The 26,364-nt window shown below is 38.9% G+C and overlaps 1 protein-coding gene and 1 long non-coding RNA gene across 2 annotated transcripts; both read right to left on the bottom strand.

Moving 5' to 3' along the window:
• Positions 1-144: 144 nt before the first annotated feature.
• Positions 145-5,190, bottom strand: LOC118469982 (uncharacterized). Its single transcript, XR_008603072.1, has 6 exons — positions 3,600-5,190; positions 3,308-3,413; positions 3,061-3,180; positions 2,858-2,934; positions 2,515-2,733; positions 145-2,051 (listed from the first exon to the last, which is right to left on the bottom strand). It is a non-coding gene; the product is annotated as an uncharacterized LOC118469982 (long non-coding RNA).
• Positions 5,191-6,133: 943 nt separating this feature from the next.
• LOC129349891 (uncharacterized) lies at positions 6,134-11,099 on the bottom strand. Its single transcript, XM_055014693.1, has 2 exons — positions 10,060-11,099; positions 6,134-7,843 (listed from the first exon to the last, which is right to left on the bottom strand). The coding sequence occupies exons 1-2, from the start codon at positions 10,063-10,065 to the stop codon at positions 6,530-6,532; spliced, it is 1,320 nt and encodes a 439-aa protein (XP_054870668.1). The 5' UTR covers positions 10,066-11,099; the 3' UTR covers positions 6,134-6,529.
• Between the last annotated feature and the right edge of the window lie 15,265 nt (positions 11,100-26,364).

Here is a 26,364-nt window from a genome sequence, read left to right as displayed (position 1 = left end):
TCTCAGGATCAGCCCTCTGCTGGTTCATGTCCCACCTCTCAGGGAGATACTTCAGAATATCTTGGAGGGGAGAAGTGTCCGAACTGCAAAGCCTATCTACAGGGGTTCCCCTATGTTCAGTGCTTAGTCCCCTCCTCTTTTCAATATACACTACTGGTCAAATGTTTTAGAACGCCCCATTTTTTCCAGTTTTTAATTGAAATTCAAGTAGTTCAAGTCCAATGAATAGCTTGAAATGGTACAAAGGTAAGTGGTGAACTGCCAGAGGTTTTTTGAAAAAAAGGTAAGGTTACCCAAAACTGAAAAAATAATGTACATTTCAGAAATATAGAAAAAATGCCTTTTTCAAGGAACAGGAAATGGATTAAAAACTTAAAGCTGTTCTGCAGCAATGGAGGTTGATCAAGTCTTGAAAGTTAGTGCTACTAATTCTTACATGTGTCCCAACTTTTCTTGATGACTTACAACCCCCTCTGTCTGCATAAAAGTCGTGTTGGAACACAGTGTGGTACCATACCCTCCAGAGCATGATTTGAACTGTATTGTACTGCAGAAAGTAGTGTGTTGCTATAAAAATGGTGAGGAAAAGGCGACTAACAATAGAAGTGAGACAGACCATCATAACACTTAAAAATGTAGGTCTTTCCTACAGAGAAATTGTGAAGAAAGTCAAGCTGTCAGTGAGTACAGTTTTCTTCACCATCAAAAGGCACTCAGAAACTGGGAGAAACTGTAACAGGAAGAGGTCTGGAAGACCCAAAGCCACAGAATAAGAAGACAAGTTTCTGAGGGTCCTTTTCTGAGGTATAGAGGTCGTAGCAAGCGAGTCTCAGTTTCAACTGTGAAGAGAAGACTTGGAGTTGCAGAATTGACAGGTGGAGCAAGAAAGCCATTGTTAAGGCATCAGAATAAGAAAAAGAGGCTTGCTTGGGCCCTGAAACACCACCAGTGGACTACTGAAGGAGGTATTATGGACTGATGAATCAAAATTAGAAATATCTGGTTCATCACGCAGGACATTTGTATGCCGTTTAGTAGGCCAAAGGATGATTCCTCAGTGTGTGACATCAACTGTCAAACATGGAGGAGGAAGCGTGATGGTCTGAGGCTGTTTTGCTGGATCCAGGATCAGTGACTTGTACAGAGTGAGAGGAACCCTGAACCAAAACAGCCAACTCAGCATTCTGCAGCACCATGCAGTACCCTCTGGTATGTTCCTAGTTGATCAGGGGTTCATCCTACAGCAAGATAATGACCCAAATTGTAAGTCCAAGCTATGCCACAACTACTTCAGGAAAAAAGAGCAGGATGGTCAGCTTGAAAACATGGACTGACCAGCACAGTCTCCAGACTTAAAAAGAGGCTCTGAGGACCTTCAGTGATTCACACACGTTGGATGATATTTGGAGCATTTTATGAAACGTGGCCCAATCGCCATCTTGTTTCTTAAACTTTTGACACCAAGTTATACAGAAATTATTTACCATTTTTAGTCCTTAATGTGCAGCAAAAAAAGTCTAATTTTACTGTCAAACATTTACTATCTTGTGTATTTACTCCAAGTTATTACACACCCAGCAGTATGTTCAAATGCTGTGTAGTTTTAAGATGGAGTCCAGGTGTTTTTGAGAAACCTGTGGTTTGAAACCATGTTTTTTAGACTAATATAATTTTCTAACCACAGAACACATTCTCCAAAAATAAGCATAAATGGAAGGGTTCATTATGTTACACTTTTAAACAAAAAGATACAGTTCTATTGTGTTGTTTTGATTTTTATTTGAGGATTTCTCTTTTTGCAGTATGATCAAGTCAAGCATGTGGTACCAGTGTGGAGGAAAAAAAAAACTTCCTGTTGTTGGGAAGTAAAAAAAAAAAAACCAAAACCTCCAGTTGGGGTGAGGAAAAAAAAAACTCCCGTCTGGGAAGTAAAAAAAAAACAACTGTGGTTGGGTTGAGGGTAGAGAGGAGGAAGAGAACATGAAGACTGTGGAGGTCACTGAGGCCAATAACAGCAGATAAGAAACATGCAGCTCCAGATCCAGAGAAACCTGCAGAGGACAAAACACCAAGTCAGTGACATACAAAGGTGGCGTCTAACTGTATGAAGAGATATAGAGGAGAGGAGAGGTGCTCAGTGCATCATGGGAAATCCTCCAGCAGCCTGGGTTGGAATATTAACATTTTGAGAAAAACCGACTGAGTCTAACGATGAGCTAAATGCAGTTGAAGCTGTCATTCACAGCATCTACATGGATATTTAAGTCATCTGTTATAATGACTCTGTCTGTATTGAGACTAAATCAGTGAAGAACTCCGAAAATTCAGACAGAAACTCTGAGGGACAGGTAGATGGGAAATGAACAACTAACAGAACTTACAGACATTACAAAGCTTACCTGCACCAACAGACTCATTTTAGTGTTCAAAGTCACCTTTTCGTTTGGTGTAATAAGAAAAATATCAGGATATCAATTACTTTATCTGTAAAAGCAATGAATTTGGGGAGTTTACCATTGGAGAAATCTGGAGCTGCTCTTCTTCTTCTTCTTCTTCTTCTTCTTCTTCTTCTTCTTCTTCTTCTTCTTCTTCTTCTTCTTCTTCTTCTTCTTCTTCTTCTTCTTCTTCTTCTTCTTCTTCTTCTTCTTGTCCATTTGGGGCTGGTCTTCATCTTCTTCATCTTCCTGGCCTGGTTCTGCTGTCCTGGGGCTCCTCCAACCATCTCTTTATCTTCTTTAGTTTTGAAGTCACAGTGATGGAAGAAACAAATCACAGACGTGTGTATGAGATTCAGATTCAGTAGCAGTCTGGAACAATTCACTATCACAAGGTACATTGTATTTACATTGATACCAACCTGCTGCTCAGCTGGTTCTTTCTGTTCATGTTCTCTCTGCGACTGTGTGGGTTTCCTCTGGGTGCTCCGACTTCCCCCTACAATCCAAACACATGGAAGGTTAACCAGTGATTCCAAACTGACCGTGGACGATGCTCTTTGTTAAAGGGCACAACACACACAAAATAAAAACACAATAGTATTAAATTTAGTCTTTGTGTCACCTTTTGTGTCACTGTAATAATCATCCTCTCTTCCATAATCTGGATTCACATCATGGGTTGTTCCTTGTCTGGTTTGTTGATCTGATCTTTCATTAGATTGAGGATCTTGGAGAGAGAGCTCTAAAGACAGCAAAAAGAGAGAAAACTTTTATTGACTCAAGATAAATAATTACATTTGAGCTGATTTACTGCATATGCTCATTTTAACATAAAATATCTAATTAGCCAGTTTATTTCATGAACTTACCTTGTGTTAACTGAATGGTCTCGCGATGGTCATGCACTGGTCCTGGATCTGCCTCCCATCATCTCTGTTCCATCCTGTCTGAATCTGCTTGGTGTCATTGAAGCACCTAGTTTTTTAAAAAACAAACAAACAAACAAACAAACAAAAAAAAAACAGAGATAGAGATACATTTTTCTATTGATTCTGACAAAAATAACTACGTTTTCTCAGACTGTGATATGCTACATACTAAACCCCTGTGTAACCATGCAGTGTCTGTTGGGTCATTCTTTCTCAAGCACATTTAAATTACCAGTGCATCCAGTAAAGTCTCAGTAAAGTTGTTCTTTTTTCTCCTCACAGGCTGGTCGTCATCTCTGGCTTCATCTCTGTTGGGGCTCGGTCACTCGTCTTTAAGTCGTCTTTTGGGTTCATCCTTGTCTTGGTCTTGGGTCCCGGGGTCATCAGTCTGAAAGAAATCAAAAAGAAAAACGCAGCAGAATCTTCTCCAAGTGTTACTATTGTTGAGATTTCAAAATATTAGATATACGAATGCAAAATCAAAATCCCAAACTCACCTTTTCATACAGCAGCATTCACAGGGATCCGTACGTACCTTTTTTTCTGGAAACTTCCCTCTGGCAGTGAGACCTTCACCCTCACACTACATTTATTATCTTAAATAAGACATTTAACCCCCCTTTTAAATCCCAGTGTGACTCTCCTGAACTGTGATCTTGTCACTGTGGACTCCACTGTGGGTCCAGGGTGGGATACAGACATACATGTTACTCCTGTGTAACATGCCGTCTGCATCCTGTTCACCTTCTGACAGAGTGGAGCTTCACTGTAAGGGGGGGACCACTGGAGGTATCCCACGATCCCTCCCAGATCCACCCACACCTCTAACAGGAAACCCTGACCAGAGTTCCACCGACAAGAACCGAGCTCCGATAGAATCACACAAAATACAATCTAAGAAAATCCATTCAAATAAAGTTGGAATAGATCTGATCAGACATAATCACAACAGACTGATTCAAATAAAATCTGATCAGATCACATCCAGAAAATCACACGTAGCTAAAATGTTGAAAATAAAACTAGGTAAATTTAATGAAATGGAAGATTTGCGAACCTTCTTAAATGGAGACTGGCCAGCAGGAGGTCCAGCAGCCCTCTTAGGTAGGGCAGGAGGCTTCTGGGGAGAGAAACTCACACATTGGTTAGTAAAACATAGTGAGAGGGGTCCTCCTGCATGTTTGTCAGGAGGTCGCTGACCAGAAAAAGTTGGAGGGGAAGGAGAGTGGAGGCAGCCTCCGAAGGAAGATTTAGTTCTCATCCTCCGAAATCCTGCAACTCCAGCGCTTGGTCAGTGGCACTGGAGGAGGATCCGGGGGAGGAGAACAAGGAAAGGAGGAGCGGGAGGAGATAGGACAGAGGGTGGAAGGAGGGGAGAAAAAGAAGAGTGAGAAGAGGAGGAGGAGGGAGAGGAAAGAGGAAGGAGTGAGGGAGGAATGGGAGAGAAAGAAGAATGAGAGGGGGAGGAGAGAGGAAAGAGTGAGGGAGATTTTGTTCTCATCCTCCGAAATCCTGCGACTCCAGTGCCTGGTCAGTGGCAGTGGAGGAGGATCTGGGGGAGGAGAACAAGGGAGCTGGAGGAGACTGGAGAGAGAGGGGGAGGAATGGGAGAAAAAGAAGAGCGTGAGGGGGAAGAGGAGGGGGAGGAGAGGGATGAGGAGGAGGAGGTGGAGGAGGAAGAGAGACATGAGGGGGAAGAGGAGGGGGAGGAGAGGGATAAGGAGGAGGAGGAGGGGGAGGAGGAGGAGAGACGTGAGAGGGAAGAGGAGGGAGAGGAGAGGGATAAGGAGGAGGAGGAGGGGGAGGAGGAGGAGAACAAAATCTCCCTCACTCTTTCCTCCTTATCCCTCCTCCTCCCCCTCCTCTTCCCCATCACGTCTCTCTTCCTCCTCCACCTCCTCCTTCCCTTCCCGCTCTTCTTTTTATCCCTTCTTTCGCCCCGTCTCTCCTCATCCTCCTCCTTCTCCTCATCCCTCTCCTCCCCCTCCTCTTCCCCATCACGTCTCTCTTCCTCCTCCACCTCCTCCTCCTCCTTATCCCTCTTCTCCCCCTCTCATTCTTCTGTCTCTCCCATTCCTCCCTCACTCCTTCCTCTTTCCTCTCCCTCCTCCTTCGGGAGGAGGAAGAGGAGGGGGAGGAGAGGGATAAGGAGGAGGAGGAGGGGGAGGAGGAGGAGAGACGTGATGGGGAAGAGGAGGGGGAGGAGAGGGATGAGGAGAAGGAGGAGGATGAGGAGAGACGGGGCGAAAGAAGGGATAAAAAGAAGAGCGGGAAGGGAAGGAGGAGGTGGAGGAGATAGGAGAGAATGGGGGAGGTAGGGAAGAAAAGGAAGGGTGAGAGGTGGAAGAGGAGGGGGAGGAGAGAGGAAAGAGTGAGGGAGGAATGGGAGAGAATGAAGAATGAGAGGGGGAGGAGAACAAGGGAGCTGGAGGAGATTGGAGAGAGAGGCGGAGGAATGGGAGAAAAAGAAGAGTGAGAGGGAGAAGAGGAGGGGGAGGAGAGGTATAAGGAGGAGGAGGAGGGGGAGGAGGAGGAAAACAAAATCTCCCTCACTCTTTCCTCCTTATCCCTCCTCCTCCCCCTCCTCTTCCCCCTCCCGTCTCTCCTCCTCATCCACCTCCTCCTCCTCCTCCTCATCCCTGTCCTCCCCCTCCTCTTCCTCCCCCCGTCTCTCCTCATCCACCTCCTCCTCCTCCTTATCCCTCTCCTCCCCCTCTCATTCTTCTTTCTCTCCCATTCCTCCCTCACTCCTTCCTCTTTCCTCTCCCTCCTCCTTTGGGAGGAGGAAGAGGAGGGGGAGGAGAGGGATAAGGAGGAGGAGGAGGGGGAGGAGGAGGAGAGACGCGAGGGGGAAGAGGAGGGGGAGGAGAGGGAGGAGGAGGATGAGGAGAGACAGGGGGAGGAATAGGAGGAGGAGAGGGAGAGAGGGGGATTAGGAGAAGGAGAGACGGAAGGAGGAAGAGGAGCAGAGACGGGGCAAAAGAAGGGATAAAAAGAAGAGCGGGAAGGGAAGGAGGAGGTGGAGAAGATAGGAGAGAATGGGGGAGGTAGGGAAGAAAAGGAAGGGTGAGAGGTGGAAGAGGAGGGGGGGGAGAGAGGAAAGAGTGAGGGAGATTTGGTTCTCATGTTCCGAAATCCTGCGACTCCAGCACCCAATCAGTGTCACGGGAAGAGGACCCGGGGGAGGAGAAAAAAGGAGCGGGAGCAGATTGGAGAGAGAGGGGGAGAGAGGGGAAAAGAGGAGGAGTGAGGGGGGGAGGAGGGGGAGGAGATGGGAGAGAGTGGCGGAGGAATGGGAGAAAGGGAAGAGTGACGGGGAGAAGAGAAGGGAGAGGAGAGAGATGAGGAGGAGGAGGAAGGGAAGGAGGAGGGGGGACGGGAGGGGGAAGAGGATGAGGAGGGATGGGGGGAGGGGGAGGAAGAGGAGGAGGAGGGGCAGAGAGGGGGATTAGGAGAGGGAGAGACAGGAGGAGGAAGAGGAGCAGAGACGGGGCAAAAGAAGGGATTAAAAAAAAAGTGGGAAGGGGGTGAGGGGGAGGAGGAGGAGGAGGAGGACGGGGAGGAGATGAGAGGGAGAGGCAGAGGAATGGGAAAAAGGGAATAGTGAGGGGGAGAAAGGGAGGGGGAGGAGAGAGATGGGGAGAAGGAGGAGATAGAGGAGGAGGAGAGACGGGAGGGGGAAGAGGAGGGGGAGGAGGAGGAGGATGAGGATGAGGAGGGACGGGGGGAGGAAGAGGAGGAGGAGGGAGAGAGAGGGGGATTAGGAGAGGGAGAGACGGGAGGAGGAAGAGGAGCAGAGATGGGGCGAAAGAAGGGATTAAAAAAAGAGTGGGAAGGGGGTGAGGGGGAGGAGGAGGAGGAGGAGGACGGGGAGGAGATGAGAGGGAGAGGCAGAGGAATGGGAAAAAGGGAAGAGTGAGGGGGAGAAGGGGAGGGGGAGGAGGATGAGGAGGGACGGGGGGAGGAAGAGGAGGAGGAGAGACGGGAGGAGGAAGAGGAGGAGGAGGGTGAGAGAGGGGGATTAGGAGAGGGAGAGACGGGAGGAGGAAGAGGAGCAGAGACGGGGCAAAAGAAGGGATAAAAAGAAGAGCAGGAAGGGAAGGAGGAGGGGAAGGACATAGGAGAGAATGGGGGAGGGAGGGGAGAAAAAGAAGAGTGAGAGGGGAAAGAGGAGGGGAAGGACATAGGAGAGAATGGGGGAGGGAGGGGAGAAATAGAAGAGTGAGAGGGGGAGGAGGGGGAGGAAAGAGGAAGGAGTGAGGGAGGAGAGAATGGGGAAAGAGGAGGGGGAGAGGGAGAAGAGACAGGGGGAGGAATGGGAGAAAAATAAGGGTGAAAGACAGAAAAGGAGGGGGAGGAGAGAGGAGAGAGGGGGGAAGAACAGCAAGGACGCTTGGAGGGGGGGAAGGAGGAAGGAGAGCATGGAGGTGTACTGCACCTGAAGCAGTCCGGCGAGGAGCTGCAGTCCGACGTCCTCTGGAAGAAGAAACAAAAGAAACATTTCAACACAGACTCTCAGGAAACCGGAGCAAAGAGGTGAAGCTGCTCAAAGAGGGATGCTGAAGAGAACCTCAGAGGAACTCAACGAGGAGCATCAGAGGAGAACATGTTGCTGCACATGGAGTCTTTGATCGACTCCAGTTTCAGGATTTCAGGAAGATTCAGTTTCACATTTCTGCTCAGAGATTGATTCAGAATGAAATCTTCTGAACTTAAATCCTGACTTTGTTTGTCTTTAGTGAGCAGAGACTAAAAACACACAGAGCTCTGCAACATCACAAACCAGCTCTCATGAATGTTCCTCGATTTATTTCTCCCTTGTTTCATATCTATTACACTTATTTTAACTCCAAATTACATATATACTGTACATCAAAATGTAAAACAGTAAATCTATTTTAAAAAAAAATAAAAAAATCTGGCAACAAGGTTGGCAGAAAAATAGGTTAAAAATAGTGAAAATAACAGGAAATATCTGTTAAGTATTTAAATGAAAAACAATGTAAAAATATAACCATAATAATTCTTATTATATTTTATATCATATTTTCTGTAATACTACCACTACTACTACAATTATTGAAATTATTATTATTATTATTATTATTATTATTATTATTATTATTATTATTATTATTATTATTATTATTATTATTATTATTATTATTATTATCGTTATTGTTGTTATTATTATCGTTATTGTTATTATTATTGTATTTCAAATTAATTTGGAAAATATAAATACTGATATTTCCTGTTGTTTTTAATTTGGACAATACAGTATTTCACTTTTTTAAAACAATAATAATACAATAAACAACTGTGACTATATGTTAAAAATATTGGAAATAACAGGAAATATCTGTAAAGTATCTAAATAAAAATAATAGCAAAATATAACCACAATAATAATTATTGTATTCTATATTATATTTTCTGTAATACTACTACGACTACTACTATTAGATAATAAATAATATTTAAAAAAAATAAAATAATAATAATAATAATAGTTATTATTATTATTATTATTATTATTATTATTATTATTATTATTATTATTATTATTATTATTATTATTATTATTATGACAATTACTGTTTTTAAAAACCCACATTTTTGATGTGGACATGATTTACAGTTTCCCCTGTTTCCTGAAACATGCACAGTGAAATATTTAGCTTTTTAAACATGGTTTTACTAATATGTCTACATATGTATATATGTGTATATATATATATATATGTATATATATATGTATATATATATATATATATATATATATATATATATATATATATATATATATATATATATATATATATATATATTCACAAGCCACAATCAAATTTATTAACCACATCTGCTGCATAACATCGTATTAAATTGAATTTTAAATGACAAAGTTGTAAAACAGGGTCTTATGGTGCCACATTCTCCATTAAAGGCTGTAAAATACACTAACCAACTGCACGCAGTGAACCTTGAGCATATTGACTGATGCGCAACCAACAGATCGTCTCCAAAATAAGCACACAAACCGGAAATCATTTGTCCACTCACAACACCTTCAACCAGATAAACTGCTTCGTTTACACCTGCACGTTCTGACGTCGTGACGTTTCCCCCCAACGCTTCTCCTCAAAATTCCATGGTCTCCATGGTCACCAAAGATACACATTTGGAGCATTTTATGAAAAATGGCCCAGTCGCCATCTTGTTTTCTAAACCTTTGATTCTAAGTCATATAAATTCTTTATTTTACTGGTCTCAGCACATTTAAATCAATATCCACATCATAATAAATTGAACTTGAAATCGGAAACTTTAAAAGGAGGCTCTGAGGACCTTCAGTGGTTCACGTACATTGGATTACACTTGCAGCATTTTATGAAAAATGGACCATTTCCATGTCCCCCAAAACTTTCCATGTTAAATTGGACAAAATTCATGATTACAAAACAAAACAACAGTTTTATCAACACATGTCCCTGTACTGTTATACAGTAAAACGCAGAAATAATAATTTTACAAGAAGAAAACATGAGCATCAGCCAAACTGCTGATAAAACAGGCCATCAAAAATTGCGTTAACTAACTTTACATTCAATAAATTATTTTTTTTTGGAATGAAAGTGTTTTTAAAGTGCTCAGAGAAGCTGATGAGAAAATCATGAACTGAATTTTCTTACCTTCATGTTGACGGTCGATCTGGCAGGTCTCTAGGTGGTAAAGGAGCTTCTTCTTCTTCAATCCGCTGAGTTTCTTCTCTTAACTTTCCAGGTGTCCAAAACAGCTAGCTTAAACAGCAGGCTTGTGAATTTGCAGAGGGTCAAATCAATGTCCGAATGCAAAAGGGGAACGTATGGAGGTCAGCAGGCCTTTTATAGGTGCGCGTCACCTTCTGTTGCCATGACGATGCACGTCTGTGCTTGACCAGTTCTGATATGGAGCTAAATCAATAATCCATATTGGCAATTTCTTTGTTTTAAAAATGACGTTTTTCCACGTATGTGCGTGAGTTTCCATCACTTGTCAGAAATGTAGGGAGCCTCAAAGCTAGCTGAATCTTTCCTGATAAGATCAGCCTCGGATTGAAGCATTTTAGTGGGAACAAGATTCCGACAAGCAAATTACTGTACTAAAATCATGTTGTAGTCCTTCAGCAGCTGATGCGTCCACACACAGCATCACTGAGGTTCATATCATGTCCAATCAGAGCTCAAGCACTTCAGCCGTCTGTGAACGAGTGTAATATTCAGTCAGACATTAAGAGGAACCGAGGTTTATAACTGTAATTTTGTGCGTAATCTTAATAAAAGTGTCCTGGCAGCTTTGATGTACCTCAGGATTCATCCACACAACACAAATAATTAAACCATATAAACCTAGAATCTGTGTGGAACAGCTGTCATGTCTGGTGTGACTGAATATTATTGATCTCACATCGTAATGAAGTCGCCGCTGCCGTGCCACGTGCTGAAATGCGCATAGAGAAGAACTGATAGTTTTCCCTGCTACGTGATGCTGCAGGTGTTTATTAAAGTCAGAGGAAATAATCTGACAATCAGCAGCTGTGGGCAGGACTGAAGTACCGTAGGTGTAATAATGTTTCTTCAAAATTCCACAATTACATTCAGGGCAAACTGAGCATTATTGTTTCAGACGTGAATCTAACACGTATCAGATTTGAGGCACATTAGTATCTGGACTTTGACAGACATTAAGTCTACAGTTTTTCTATGCTGTATATATATATATATATATATATATATATATATATATATATATATATATATATATATATATATATATATATATATATATATATATATATATATATATATATATATATGTATATGTATATATATATGTATATATATATATATATATATATATATATATATATATATATATATATATATATATATATATATATATATATATATATATATATATATATATATATATATATATATACATACACACACACACTCTGCCAAGGAGGCGGAGCCTTGGTAGAGTCATGTGATGATTGGCATTGGTTTGTCTGTCTGTCTGTTAGCAACATTACTCAAAAATGGAATGATGGATTTGGATGAAACCAACCAGCAGGTGTTATCAAATTGACACAAATACTGTTGAAATAAGTATGTTAAACAAGTAAATATCATTTGTATTTGTCAGCCAATCCTAAACATGAGTTGTTCTTACTAGCTGTCAATCACAATATGTGATTTGATATGTCTTGCAGAAAGGGGAAAAGATTTAAACTGAAATAAAGTCAACCTTATACACTTTAAAGAAACCAAATGCTAGACATGTTAAAAATGTTTCTTACATTTAGCAACAAATTAGATTAAGACTAGACAATGTCTCTCTTATGCACTGTTTTGGGAAATCTGCATTTGTGTGATCTAGCTTATGTTCAGCCTGCCACAATGATAACATTATTAATTCATCTAGAACAGTCAGAGTCCAGATGATTTTATTTATTGTCTTAGATTTGTGGTTTTATTTTTTGATGCTCTTTATCTGAGTCATTTCTTACAATAATTCTATAATTCAAATATTTGGATATTCCTAAGAATTAAGGATCTACTTATCTTAAAATCAAGACTAACTACATCAGATAATAATTTGTCCAAAAAGGTAATTATTGCAACAGGTGTACCTCTTACTCAGATATATTATACTAAAGCAATATTCATAGCAGCTGGACCAGAGATAGTCTCTGATTTACCTTTCACTGTCTGAGCTCTGCATGCCTTCATTTCTCTCTCTCTCTCTGAACTCTTCCTCCTCCATCTCCTCTCTGGGATGCTCTTCCTCCTCTCTTCTTTTAGGCTGGGAAAAGCTGCTGGTGGTTCCCTTCCTCTTCATTCTTTACTGTCTCCTACAAGAATCACACTGACTGAACTGTTTTTTCCTTTGATAATTTTCATTATTAACTATGATACAATCTGATGTGTACAATTTAAACCTTTAAAGAGATACTTAACATGCAAACGTTTTTTTCAGCTGTAAACTAAATGATATGACTGTACTGTGATGAAACACATCAATGTTGGTGTTATTATGACCTTGACACCAAAATTAGAAAAACCAGCATTTGACAAACACGATGTAGTTTTCAAACAGTGCATGAAAACCTGGTGTGACTGGGGGTTTGGTTACACTTTAATGTCATGTAAAGTCTTAGTGAATGTGTGATTTCTTTTGACTTACAGTCTGTTGTCAGAACCACAGGTTGTAATTATCAAAAAAAGAAGAAAAACTTTCACAGACGATCCCCCACCATCCTTCTGTGGCCGTTCTCTAACATTAGCTAGCTACATAATTAAATTAGCAAGGCCCAGGCTCAGTGGAAACCGTGGCTTGTCTCGCAAGCAAACACTTTATGTGAATTTAGACACTATTAGCATTTAATACAGTGTGAGCAGTTATATTAGCATGTAGTCTAACCCAGTCTAACTAGTCTTACTGTCACACCAAAGTCCAGCTGTCATCCCCATGAGTGAGGTCTAAGAGCAGCCCCCTCAGGGGGGTCGTGTCGCCTCGTATCTGTAGCAGTATAGACTGTACAGGACGTTACGTCTACACGGTGCATTCGAAAGCACTTGGACATCGGAGTTTCACTTGTTATTCGTCTTTCCTGGACTTTCGCTCTTTACGGCCGGCCACAACCTTTCATATACATATTTTTGAATTCGATCGTTCAGAACTGGGGTGGCAGCCGGGGTGGCAAGGCATCTTCTAGGGGTGGCAGTTGCCACCCTATGCCACCCCAGTAGATCCGCCCCTGGATGACGTGTCCGAGGAGCTGGTTCTCCAGGCCCATCATGTTTACAGTGAAATCAGTGATAAACGTCTTGGCACTGACTTCTGGCCTATATGCTGGATTAGGCAGTGTGGTGGTTATATAGAGCTGGAAGCCATCCATTATACTTACCTCTTTGTCTCCAACTTTAACCTACACCAGACAAATCCAAGAACTTAAGTGAGTACACATTTTAACAGTAGATTGTTACATTCAAATGGTTATGACAGTTGATAACCTTGAAGCCTTTCCCAGATTTTATGAAGTTTTTCTCCAAGGCATTGTCAAGAGCTGGGTCTAGTTCCTCAGCAATATCTTCAATAAGCAGGGGGCGTCCCAAGGAAAGACAGTCCTCCAAATGAGTATGAAAGAACTTGTGGTTGAGTGATGTGACCTGAATAAGAGATCACAGCTTAATTCTATAACATGCATCTTAAACAACAACTAACTTATGTGAAAATGGCACAACTATGTTGAATTTGATACTTGAAGTGTATTTTTGCTTCCTTTTTTCTTAATCCAAGCCTTTCCCTGAATCTGGGGATCAATCAGGACGGGATATCTTGAGGCTTTTGTAACAATGATGCCATTCTGCACAGACAAGTCATCTGTTGGGAGTTCTTGAACTTTCCGCATACTTATCTTAAACATAAACAGGACAACAATATGCTTGATTAAATGAAAAACTTAGTGTGCTGCTAGTAGTGATATAAATGAAAATTATGTCTAGTGGGAGGGTCCACTAAGGATGAAACTATATTGAGGGTTTCTGTAAAAGGGATTTTATTGCTCCTGAGCTCTTCCTCCCAGATGTCCTTCAACAACAGGTCATGGAAATTCTGGTTGAAAGGTCTGCAGTATGACAAGAAGCCAGCGAGCTGGAGTACATCGCTCACAAGTCTGCCAAGAGAAGCAAAAGCAATTGGACTTATTTAAAGGCTATCATGATTAATACATTGCACATCTGTCATGAAAGGGTCCGACCTGAATAATAGTAATACTACACCTAAACTCTGAGCATACTATATTTTTTCTTAATTAGTTTTTGTAACTTGCCTGTTTATCTGTTCTTTAAATTCTTTACTTTGTTCAGTCCAGCGAAATTTCTCTCCACTAAGTCCATCAATGAGCGCAGATGCAGTCTGCATTTTTTTCTTACACATCTCAGCATCATCCAACAAGTCCTGGAAAACAGAATAGTTTAAGTGATCTACAACTTCAACTTACATATGAAGAGAAATGGAAACATTAAAACTCAGAATGTCCCAAAGGCTGATTAAGGCAATTTTTAACTGATTGGTATCAGCATGAACCTAAGCCCGATCACACCTGTACATTGGCCATTAAGCATCACAGAAAACTTTGCCACTCTCACAATGATCTCCCACCTTGTCCAGTCACCACAGTTTTAAACAGGAAGAGGTTGCAACTAGTGACGCAACCAGGTACTACAGCTAATATTTATTTTATTTAAATTTTTTGTTTAGCCTGTATTATTGTATAAAGCTAGTCTCATAAATAAAGGCTAAATAAAAAAATAAAAATAAAGATCAGCTGTAGTATCTGGTTGCGTCACTAGTTGCAGCGACGCAACCTGTACTAAAAGTGTGTATTATCTCGGAAAATGGTAACAGTTTGGGACTCTGATTAGACAGGGGGCTAAAAAACTTCATCCCTAATTAAAATTTGTAATAAGGGTAAATAATACCTGTTTCTCTTTCATAGCAGCATCACATTTGGCCTTGACTTAATCAAACTCTGCTTGCTTCTCAGCCAGCTGAGCTTTAGCTTTGGATAGCTCATTATTAGCCGCTCTTAGTCGGCTTTCTTGAATGGCCAAATTAGCCTAGACACAGACAAAAGACACTAAGGCTCAGAAAACCACATGGGACAGAGCAGATGTCAGGAAATGTAAAGCAGTATCTTTATCATTAAGGCACTGCTTTCATTCATAGATTTGTCTGTAATGCGGTTCATTTTCATAAAAAATGAAGCACATAAAAAGAGCTAAGAGCCAGGACTCCTAAATCATTCATCTAAAATGGATGTAAACATCACATAAAAACAGACTGAGAGCACAATGTTTGATATTGCAATTTTAGTAGAAAAGTGACTTGATCCAGATTTTCATTGAAAAAAATATTAGCTCATTGTGACAAACATCAAGTTTACCTTGAGTGGCACGACTTCTTTGTTAATGCCAAAGAATGTGACCATAGCCCGGGTCCATGCCAGCAGACCAGCTACATTACCACACACTTTCTTAGCATTTTCCATTGTATAATCCTCCATGTCCAAGTAGACCTGCAGGAGTTCTACTATTTCTTCATTTATTTTGTCTTTTTGGAACTGCTGGAGGGAGTTCATAAAACCAGCGCTACCCATAAGCTAAAGAGGAGAAAAAAAAAAGTTAAATGTAATTTAACAATTTATGTTGTAAAGGCAAAAGCTGTTACTCTGGAGAAAGACTGCTATTTAGCCACTTAGCAGGTGTCAGATTTACTGTCTTCCCGCTGTCACACAAGTACAAACGTGCTCAAGCTGGATCAGTGAAACAGTCTGAGCCTCTGTGTTTGACCCATTTACAGATCCAGGACTGTACCCAATCACAGCATACACAAATCACCTTAGTTGACTGTGAGGAGATTTGACAAAAAGTGTATTTGATTACAATTGTTGGCTTTATCTTTAACAGATTGCTGACATTATTATTACCTTATTGATATATGTACAGACTGAAATTGATATTCAGACATATATCTTTTTCTACATTAAACATTTATAACAATTATTCAATTGAGAATATTTTCAACTTTAAAATTAGAATTCTAATTTTTACACAATGTTTAATTATGTAAAAGGTAGAGTTCTACAGATTGTATATCTCTATATGGGCTAACAGAATGTACTTATGGAGGAATGGTTGTGAGAAACTTACGATATTCTTGTTACCTTCCCTGCTTCTGCCTATGATGGAATGGCAGCCTTGTTACGGCCAATATGTGGCATGCTAGCCACAACTTTTTATTATTTTGATGGTCATAGCATAATTTCTATTTTAAGAAAAAATACACAGAACAACCAATCCACCTTCCATTATGTATTTCAATTCAATTTTCAATTCAATTTTATTTATATAGCGCCAATCACAGTCAAATTGTCTCGAGACGCTTTGTATACACATTCATATTTTTTGCAAGTTGACCGGAGGCTGGGGCTGTATCCATTACCTTGTCAGCTTTGGCAGATACAATCTCAAGCTCCTTTTCCTTGACTTTAAGATCTTTCGATAGTTGATCCACAGACTTACTAGCCTACATCAGTTTGCCCAGCCCTGGAGATTATTATCATCTTGTAAAACCCCTTCCACTGACGAGACCATGCAAAATTGTGCATACATGCCATCTTTATAGCATGTCACTGTCTTGCTGTTTAACTTAAGGTTGCTATTTTTTGTTTTAAGTGAAATGTCTTGACAGCTATTTAATTGATTGTGCTAAAGTTTATGCCAGGAGAGCAGGACCTAACCTTAGAGTGAACCAAGCAAGAAGGTACAGTTTGAGGGGATTGTAAAATGCAAAACAGAGGCCTACAGGCAGAGTGACAGGTAATTAAACCATAGGGAAAAGTACTGATCATGGTCCAAAACACGCAAAAACGATTGAACAGTTAGCCAGGAAAACAGGCAGAAAAAGGATAAATTGGTGAAAGAGCACACAAATGCACGAAACAATCAGGCAGAGAACCAGACAGAGCAGGGGTGGTTTTCATCATGCTAAAGTGGCTCCTCGTTTGCCTCACTAGTGTCTCTTCCTCTTGAATAAAGAACACTTGGTTGGTATTGATTGAGAAGTTGGGAACAGGTGAGGTAGGGGTAGCAGAAAGATGACTGGGTGCAGAACAGAAGTCCAAGGACATCTGGTGGGTGGATGTGGGATTGCAAGAGGCAGGAGTGAAACAATATACACAAAACAAGTTTTAAAGGATAATTTAATCAGACAATTCTGTCTGACAATCTTGTCTTTACAAAATCAATTGTAATCACTTTGGAAATGCCTGTCCTTATCACCTAACACCATCATCAACTGGAAATTTCAATGTCTTTAATATATTTCATTATTTATATTAATAGATTATTAATTGGTTTAAGCTCAAATATCTGCACAATTGGACAGTCAGCTTCAGTTGTACTTTGTATTTTGTAAAATGCAAAGTGGAGGGCAGGAAATAATCTGTGTCAGGGTAAAAATAAAAATAAATGAAAACTTCATTGGTTGCCATCTACAACACATTAAGATGAGCTTACCTGTTGACAATTCAATAGACCCCAAAACAACAATGGGCTTGATATCATCAATTTTTTGTTCAAATGAGTCGTAGTACTGGATTTGAGAGTTTATCTGAATCAAAGATGGATTGCTGTCCATGAATTCCTTTTACAAATTAAGATAAGCATGTTAATGTTACAGGAAAAACAGAACTCCTGAATGAAATTCAACACAGAACACGTTATGTTTGTAGGAAGACAAACCTTGACTTTGACATTCCTGCCCTCATCCCATGATCACCCTGAAAGAATCAAACTTCTTCAGAACATCAGTTGCTTCTTTTTTCTGGGAACAGACTGATGTTTTCAGAATGCCCACAATCTTTCTGATGTCCTTTTGTCTGACAACAAAATGAAAAAATAGTCATTTTCTGTGCCTGTGCATGAGATCAAAACAGAAAAAACAAAAATATCAACCAAAAAGTACTCCTGACAATTTCTGTTAAAGATTAAAACTAGAAAATTAAATGTATTTATATCTAATTTTAAAAAATAACAGTTTAATTAATATTGACAATGTCAGTGTACAGATTTTAATACACACTAGATTGTCAGATGAAAAAAAATCCTTTTTATTTAACTATTCTAATTTTTGAATGTCTTTTGTTGGTACTTGTAGCAACATTATTTGCAACCGTGTGTGGAAAGCTGTGGAGTTGTATCTCAATCTCTATTTTATGTACTCAGATATGTGAAAGTGTACAAGCGTAGCTAAGGATTTTCTTTGCCTCGAGCTCAGGCTCATAGGTGGAAATGTGGACTAATCTGCTTTTCCTGAATAAATAGACTGAATACTTACAATCTTCACTCATAACAGGGAGACATTTACTTGTACTTGTTTTGATTTCATATTTTTGCTGATTCTTTAACACATACACAAATCAGATTAATGCATATATTCACACATCTGACTACACACATTGAGACTGCAACACAAATTCATAACTCTCCACATACATTTGCAAATATTTATTACTATACCCCCGTTATGTCTTAACAAAGGTAACTAAAAAATTCTATTATGAATTTAAGCTGATTGCATAAACTTGCACGTAAATTTGACGATTAATTTTTAAAATTACTGTTTATTTACGATTCACATATTTTCATCACATTTTAGGACACCTGTCATTCCTGCCAGATTGTCTTTCAAATATTTTTTTCAGGCATGCATGCTGACAGTCAGTTACCTGTATTTGTGGTGTCATCATGACTGTACACCTGCTGCCATGTGATACCCTTGCTAGATTCCAACACCAAGTCGGTGAGTTGATTTATGGCCTGTTGGAGCTCATCTGCAGTGGGTACCATTACCTGATGACAACAAATATCAGACACAGAAACCCAATTTTTTGTTTAACACAACTGACAAGGAATTCTAGCTGATCTTTCTCCCCTACAATGTGATTACTGTAGCATGAACAGAAATCAATCATCAGTAGTTGAAACTCACCACATTGGGTATGTCCAACTGGGCTTCAGATTTTATTAATGGGCTAACCTCAGACTTTGAGTTTGTCTTCTGGTAAGTACTAAAATTCATATTTGATGACATAAATATGTAGAGATTTTTAATAAATGTTAATTAATTATTATTATTTTTTACATCCTGACAAACACAAACATACTTACTTAGTGGGACAAGATGTTCTTTTCAGGGTCTCCAGAGACAACTTGACTGTTTTGACAAGAACGTCTAATACTCTTTCACGGAAGTGTTCGTAAAGCTTCTTCTTCTCCTGAAATTAGGATTTGTATTTGAAGCCTTCAGACATCCTTTGGTGCAATGTATATAGCAAAAATGCTTTGCATTTAGTAAGGAGGCATACCTTTTCCAATTTCATTGTTTTTTCTTTAACTGAGCTGATTACAATTACTTCTTCACCCTCAATAGCCCTCCTCTGGCTCTCTCCAGAAAATGTCACACTCCTGCCTCCTAAAATGTCGAGGGAGTAAAACACAAAAGTTACGCTTAAATATTTTAATATTATGACCACTTGTGTAACTATTAACTGAGACTTAATGGCACCTGACAAAGGTTCCTCAACAATCTTGAGGCCTTTTGGTTCAAAAACAGCATTGAACATATCACTCAGCTGCCTGACTGCTATTTCAACACGACTGCATTTGGAATGCAATGTCTTTGCCCCTTCCTTGCAGTGTTTCTAAAAGAAAGGAGAGATATAGATATAATGAGTGAATTGGGGAACCAGATGAAATTGTTACATATTTGACAGGGCAAATTAAAGAAATAAAAATCTAAACCCTCAATTTGAACAAAATAACTGACAAATTAATTTAATGTAAGAACAACAGTTACATTTTTATTCATGTCATATGAAAATAAGATGGTCATATCTCATTACGGTCAATCAGGTCCTGCACTGAAGACGCATTATCCTCTGGGAGCTCAATTAGCACCGTCTCTGAGATGTCTTTAAGGACTTCATCAATGTGTATCCTACAGATATTCTGCACCTGAAAAAACAGTGGCATCTAGACACATGGCCTTTGAACAAGAGTATTATTGTGAATACCCAAAGAACAAAACTATGATAAACCGTGAAGCACAATATTAAACAGGCTGATGATTTTTAAATCGTTTTCATAATTATATTAAGCTCCACTTTCAACTGTAAATGATAATACTTGATATTATAGCAATATTTGTATCTGAAAAAGGCACAGCTAACAATGTGTGCAGACTTTTCAATAAGTAATATACCTCGTTTATGAGATGTTTCAGCTCAATCAAAGCAGTGTCAACATTTTAGAAGAACATGTCGAGACTCAACGATGACCAGGTCAGCATCACTGTCCCATGGCAAAGTGCAGATTCCACCTTGCAATATATCCAAAACATAAAATTACTCATATTAAAATTAAATAAAATTGAAAACTATTTAGGTAACAAGCTTTAGAGATTTGAGAGACAAGAGGCAGCAGCTACTGCATTTACACAATGCTTACATTTTTTATTTTTGGGGCCATCAAGCTGGCGAAAACTGCTGGTATGTTCTCACAGGTCGCCTTGTAGTCTGTCAAAATGGCCTATAAAAAAGAACAGAAGTGAATTTATATTTAGCTGAACAATTCTTCTGAGAAAACACTTTATATATATTGTATTAATTATATCAATTGTAATCTATTCTATTCTATTGTACCTGCAACCTGAGCTGATGGGAGGCTATTTTGCTTTCCATCTTGACAAAATTTAAGGCTTGTTTTGGAACCTTCAGACCCATCTTAAGCAAATACTTAGTCTCCTGAATGACCTCAGTTACTTTAGGATCAGGGTTGACAAATAACTTTCCTGTCTTTGGGTGACGAACCAATAGTGTACAATTCAAGACTGTTGTGAAGAAGAGGGAAGGAGTGCTATCAATGAATATCAAAAGAATCATATGATGCAACCTAATAAATGAAATTGTGCACCATCTAATGCATCAGCAAATTAAGTCAGAAACAGCAAACCAACCATGATCTAGTTGTGTTGCTTCATTAAACCATGCTTGGTGGTGAACATACTCAAACTGAACTAACACGGTAGCAGTTCATTTGTACATTCTGACCATATCTTGTCCTTCAGAACTGCGCAGGATGTCAGAGGTTTCCTGATAGGGATGACACATTCCGTTAACATAAAACATATCTCAGTATGATTACAATTTATTCTTAGTTGTTTTGGTGATAAGAGTTATTGGTGATAGTTATACTTGTAAGTATAATATGGGTTCCTCTATTTTTTGTAGAGATACCTGACCCAACCAATCTTTCCAGCCACAGGAGGTATGTTTCGATCTATTGACAGGTCCTCCTTGTGATCGTTAAAGTGCTGTGAAGAAGGTTTGAAAGGTAATTTTTATCAAAATCATCTAAGTATGCATTTTACAGTAAATTTTAAGATGCATTAAATTATAGTCTTAGTGGCACTCTGAGTATATAAAATAAATGCAAATTGGGTACCCTTTTCACAATTTCTGAGGTATAATGCTGAAGAAAACAACCCAAAAGGCCTTGTGTGTCAAGACAAGGGATTTTCAGCCTCTGAAAACTACAAACAAAAACATTTAAGACATTTCTCAAAATTTTCTTATTATCATCCAACGGTTTACATAATTACAGAAGTCATTTTATTATACTACTATACTACATTGTACTGACCACTGTATTAGGTGAAGAGTTTGTGGAGATGAGACGGTGTTAGAAAGACATGACCTCATAAAAGCCTGCAGCTGAGTCTGTAGATAAGGACAGGCATTTTTTTTTTCCATAATATAATCTATTGATAACGTCAGGCCAAAACTGGGATTTTTTCACATTAAAATAAACATTTCACATTAAAATGTGCAAAGCTAAGTTGGATCTATATCAAACTGTGATGTTATTTGCATGCAAGCAACTTCAACCTTCCATAGAAAACTGACTGGATTCTGCTTATCATGCTGCATCACTCATGTTAACAACTGCAGGATCACATATTCAACATTGCATTTTATGAATCTTTACAATGTTCCTCTATACCAAAGGGGAAAAAAATACACATCTAGCTATTTATTGCCAAGACACTGTGTACACTTCCAGCCTATATCTGCACCCTTATATTTTATCATACCAGCAACTATAGCACTAGATCTACTACTTCAATTCACTTTAAAGTCCCAAAGGTGCACATAAATTCTAATCATATTGGAAATGACATTGAATGTGCAAGACAGAGTAGAATCTACCTATGCAAGTTGTAGCTCGTTAAGAAAAGGAAATTACACATACCTCAATGTTGTTGATTTGAGCCATAAACTTAACAAAATCAGTTTTGAATTCAGTTGTCCCTGAAGCCAACATGTCAAAATGCTTACTTTTCATATCCATGGATACACTTTGGAATTGTCTGGCCAGAGGTTCAATACCCTCAATGTTGGATTTTTTAAGAGATTCAAACATCTTGACCGCTATGATTACTTGCACACTCTACAAAAGATAAAGTTTACTGTTATTTGGCAAGGCCTCACGATAACAGTGGGTTGAAATTTAAAAAGGTAATACTGATGGTACCTTTTCAAGCTGCTTCAAGAAGGCTTCAAACTTGCCAAAAATGTGTCTCTCTAAAACCCCAACGGGACTCTGTTGAGGTCCTTCCGTTATTTGTGTCTTTGATTTCTGGAAGCAAGACTTATATTCCTGATATAAGCAGATACAGTCCTGCCCAAAATATAAGATGAATAAGAACAAAATTACAATCTCCTTATATCAAAATGTGTTAAGCTCAAGCCTCAGTAATGACAACACAGATATGTAGTGCCACCACCACCTGCATTTTTCTTTTGTCTTCAGCATCTTGGTTCCATATGAGACATCTGCCATCATCAGTAATATATGATCTGCATGCCATAACCATCTGATTTGTGACCTGGAAAGATTTTTAGTAAGCTTTCCATGATTTCACAAAGTATACTGAATCCATAGATTCCGTTGTTTTTTTGTTTTGTTTTTTTAATCGAAATTACATATTCTTAACAAAGGAAACATATTTTTCAAAGACTAAATACAGTACACTTACTTTGCATAACAGTACAGATATCTTTTCACTTGTATTGTAGTATGGTGAAACGTAAATAGTCTGAATGATTCTGATGATGTTCTGCATACTCTTCGTTATGGTAACCTGAAATCATACATACATTATATACACGATTTACAATATTTGGCCGACTAAGGACTATGTAGTTGTTGCAGACTATTTGCCTAACAAATAACAATACAATTTTTAGTTTGAAACAAGTTTTTGACAAACTTGTAAAATGTTTATGTTTTCTCATTATTTTATGACAGGTGGTCTAATAAATTTGTTAAGCACTGTATACACGCACACCCACACACACACACACACACTCACACAGTATCCAAATTTAGGCGAATGAAAAATAATTGGGCCTTTGGCTACTAAATGTTTTTCAAAAGAGGAAGAGGAAAGTTTTTCACCTCATGTGTTAGGGCCATATCTCAAATAGATCTTTCAATATTGATTCAGACTTACTTAAATAAGTGCTAAACCATTATACTAATAGCAGTTACTGTATTTCTAAATGCATGTCTTTAAGCACAGAGCCAAAAGAAGAAATGTGTAACTGTTTCTAGTGTGTCCAGATACTTCCTGGACAGCATAAAATAACTGCGTTGACATATTTCCATTCAGTATGAACAAAAACAAGCTTTTCATAGACATCAAATTGTTGACTATACATACCGGATCGCTGTTGTACAGAGGTTGACAGACTTTCTCAAATGTGGACAGAAAGTTTACATTGGCCTTTGCCTCATTGGCATGATGTGTTAACCTGACATCCAGATCCTGCCACATCTACATGAATACATGCTTCTGTCAGTGTTGAATGCAATTCACTAGGCTTAAGGTTTAAGAGCTATTAAGACTATAGTAAAATTGACTGAATTACTGACACATTTTCTGCGAATGGAAAAAAAAAACAAACTTTATATTACAGTCACTGTATAAAAACTTTTCTGTATTACTGTGTTGATGTTTAACAGTGGCATCAGTACCTTCAAAATTTTAGAATGGGCAATGTGGAGCACCATTTCAACTGCTCTAAATTCTGGGCTGTTGACCTGCTTGATGATGGAGTTGAATCTTAAAGACCACTTTTTCCAGTATTCTAACTCACTCCGTGGCCCTTCAGAATCATCCAGTTTCCTCAGTATATCTCTCTCTACCAGGACCTGATGATTATGGATATGATGAAAGTTGTAGACATTCAATTCATTATTCCTTAATAAGATATATTCAGGAAGGGGTAGGGCTTTACCATTTCAACAAAATGTAGTCATTCACCATAGAAGATGTTTTGTTCCCCATGTTCTGCAGTTTCCACTTACTGTTTAGACAGACTGATGCTAAACATTTTCCTGATTTTCTGTTCTGTTCTACTCATCTACAATGTCCTGTTTCTCACATTATCAGAATCCCTCTCATTTACTTGTGATGTCGCCATCTATACCCAATGATCAGTCTGCTTGTGTTCTTCGAGGCTCAGAGACAGTGGTGTACTTTTAATAACAGATATATATTCTTAATTCTACCAACCTCAATTTGCTTGCACCATTTCTTTAGAATTTCTTCCAGTTGTTGCACCATGTCAAAGTTGACCGCTGCAGCTTTCATATCGTCAAGGCAGGTCAATTTAGAGAAGTCAATGTCTGTGACTGTACGAAGATGAACAATGGCCTCATTTCTCATCTGGATGTCTGTTTTACAAACATGACAGACAAAGTACAAGTTGATCAAAAATAGTTAAAGACCACCATTTAAGCAGATACTGTCAGTAATGACTATTTTAAAGCACATAAATATGACTTGCCAAAGAAATGGTGAAAACATGGTAATGTTTATGGGTAATTACTTCTAAATACCAGAACTTGAAAGCCTCAGAAAACTTGAAAGAGAAAATCATGCAGGTGACAATTTCAGAAAAAAAATACTTACGTTCTAAGGAGCCTAGACATTGTTTTATGGTGTGCTTGAATTTATTTTTAATTTTTTTTCTCCACGTCTAGACTTGTCTAGACGTACCCCAATTTTGTACTGCATCAAGAGCTAGTGGCAGGAAGTTGCACGCATCTTTTATTCCTTTCAAGAGGCCATCTCTGGCATCAACCATTGAAAAAAAGACCTCCTACAAAGCATCAAGACAAGATCTTCCATTACTCCATGAAATAAAATGGCAAAAAGTTAAACTTGATGGGGGGGAAGATGTGAATTGGTTTAAGATAGTTTCAATAGTTGTTTAACAAATGAAAACTCAGTGAACACTCGCAGTGTAAAGTGGGGTTGAATCTCATGTGGTTGGTTTTGTAAAAGGTACTGAGATGGCTTGACACAGTCCCTTTAATCTGACCTCGGTGAAGTTGAGGACAAAGAAGAATGAAGTCATCCAACCATCTGACAAGCACTCTGGGCAGAGGAAACTGGTTATCTGAGTAATTCAAACTTGCGTTTTCTATGAGAACAGTGACCACCTTTTTCCAAATGAATACGGGGGAATGCTTATTATCTTCACTTGAGTAGCTAAAGGTGTGATAATGAGTAGACCAGCTAGACTCCACTGGTATGACAAAATCTACTTACAGCGATTCTATACAGTTTGACAGTATTTTGACAAAAGAAGAATGTCAGCATTATGATGCATTTAAATGTCAATAATGCAGTCTGGCTGATCTCACATTTTTCACAAATCTTTCTAAAAAGCCTAAATATTTCCAAGATCTATTCTTTTATGCAGATTCATCTCTACAGTAAAAATGTAATATTTTTACTTCTAATTTGAATTTAGCGTGGTCTAGCCTTGGTTAAATGTATGCAGTCTCCAATAGTTATTTATTTATTTATTTATTTACTAGAGGAAAAAAATGGCAAATTATTAGGGAAGGCATTTTAATATTCATTATTCACACTCTTATTTTAGCCCCTAACCAATTCTCCAAATAATGAGAAGTACACAAAGCAAATAAATACATCTATCACACAAAATGAAACAAATTACCATAACAGAAACAAATCACTTTGCACACATAATCCTATCTTACCTCATGTATGTTCTCTGCGTTGACAGCAACATCCACTCTAAACTGTAAGAAAGAGCAGCAAATGCCTGTCAGACATGTCTTGGATAAATCGGCTAAAAATAGCCTCAATATGTTTCCCCCCTTCGGGAGCCACATGATATGAGCGGCCACACTCTGAAATTAAATTCAAATGATTTGGATGAGGTGAGTATATGGAATAGAGATTTAAATGTATTCACTACTGATATCAAATTCTGAATATTCATTGGT

Source organism: Amphiprion ocellaris, chromosome 10 (assembly GCF_022539595.1).
Source record: "Amphiprion ocellaris isolate individual 3 ecotype Okinawa chromosome 10, ASM2253959v1, whole genome shotgun sequence".
NCBI classification, from domain to species: domain Eukaryota; kingdom Metazoa; phylum Chordata; class Actinopteri; family Pomacentridae; genus Amphiprion; species Amphiprion ocellaris.
This window is presented reverse-complemented; position numbering and strand designations above follow the sequence as displayed.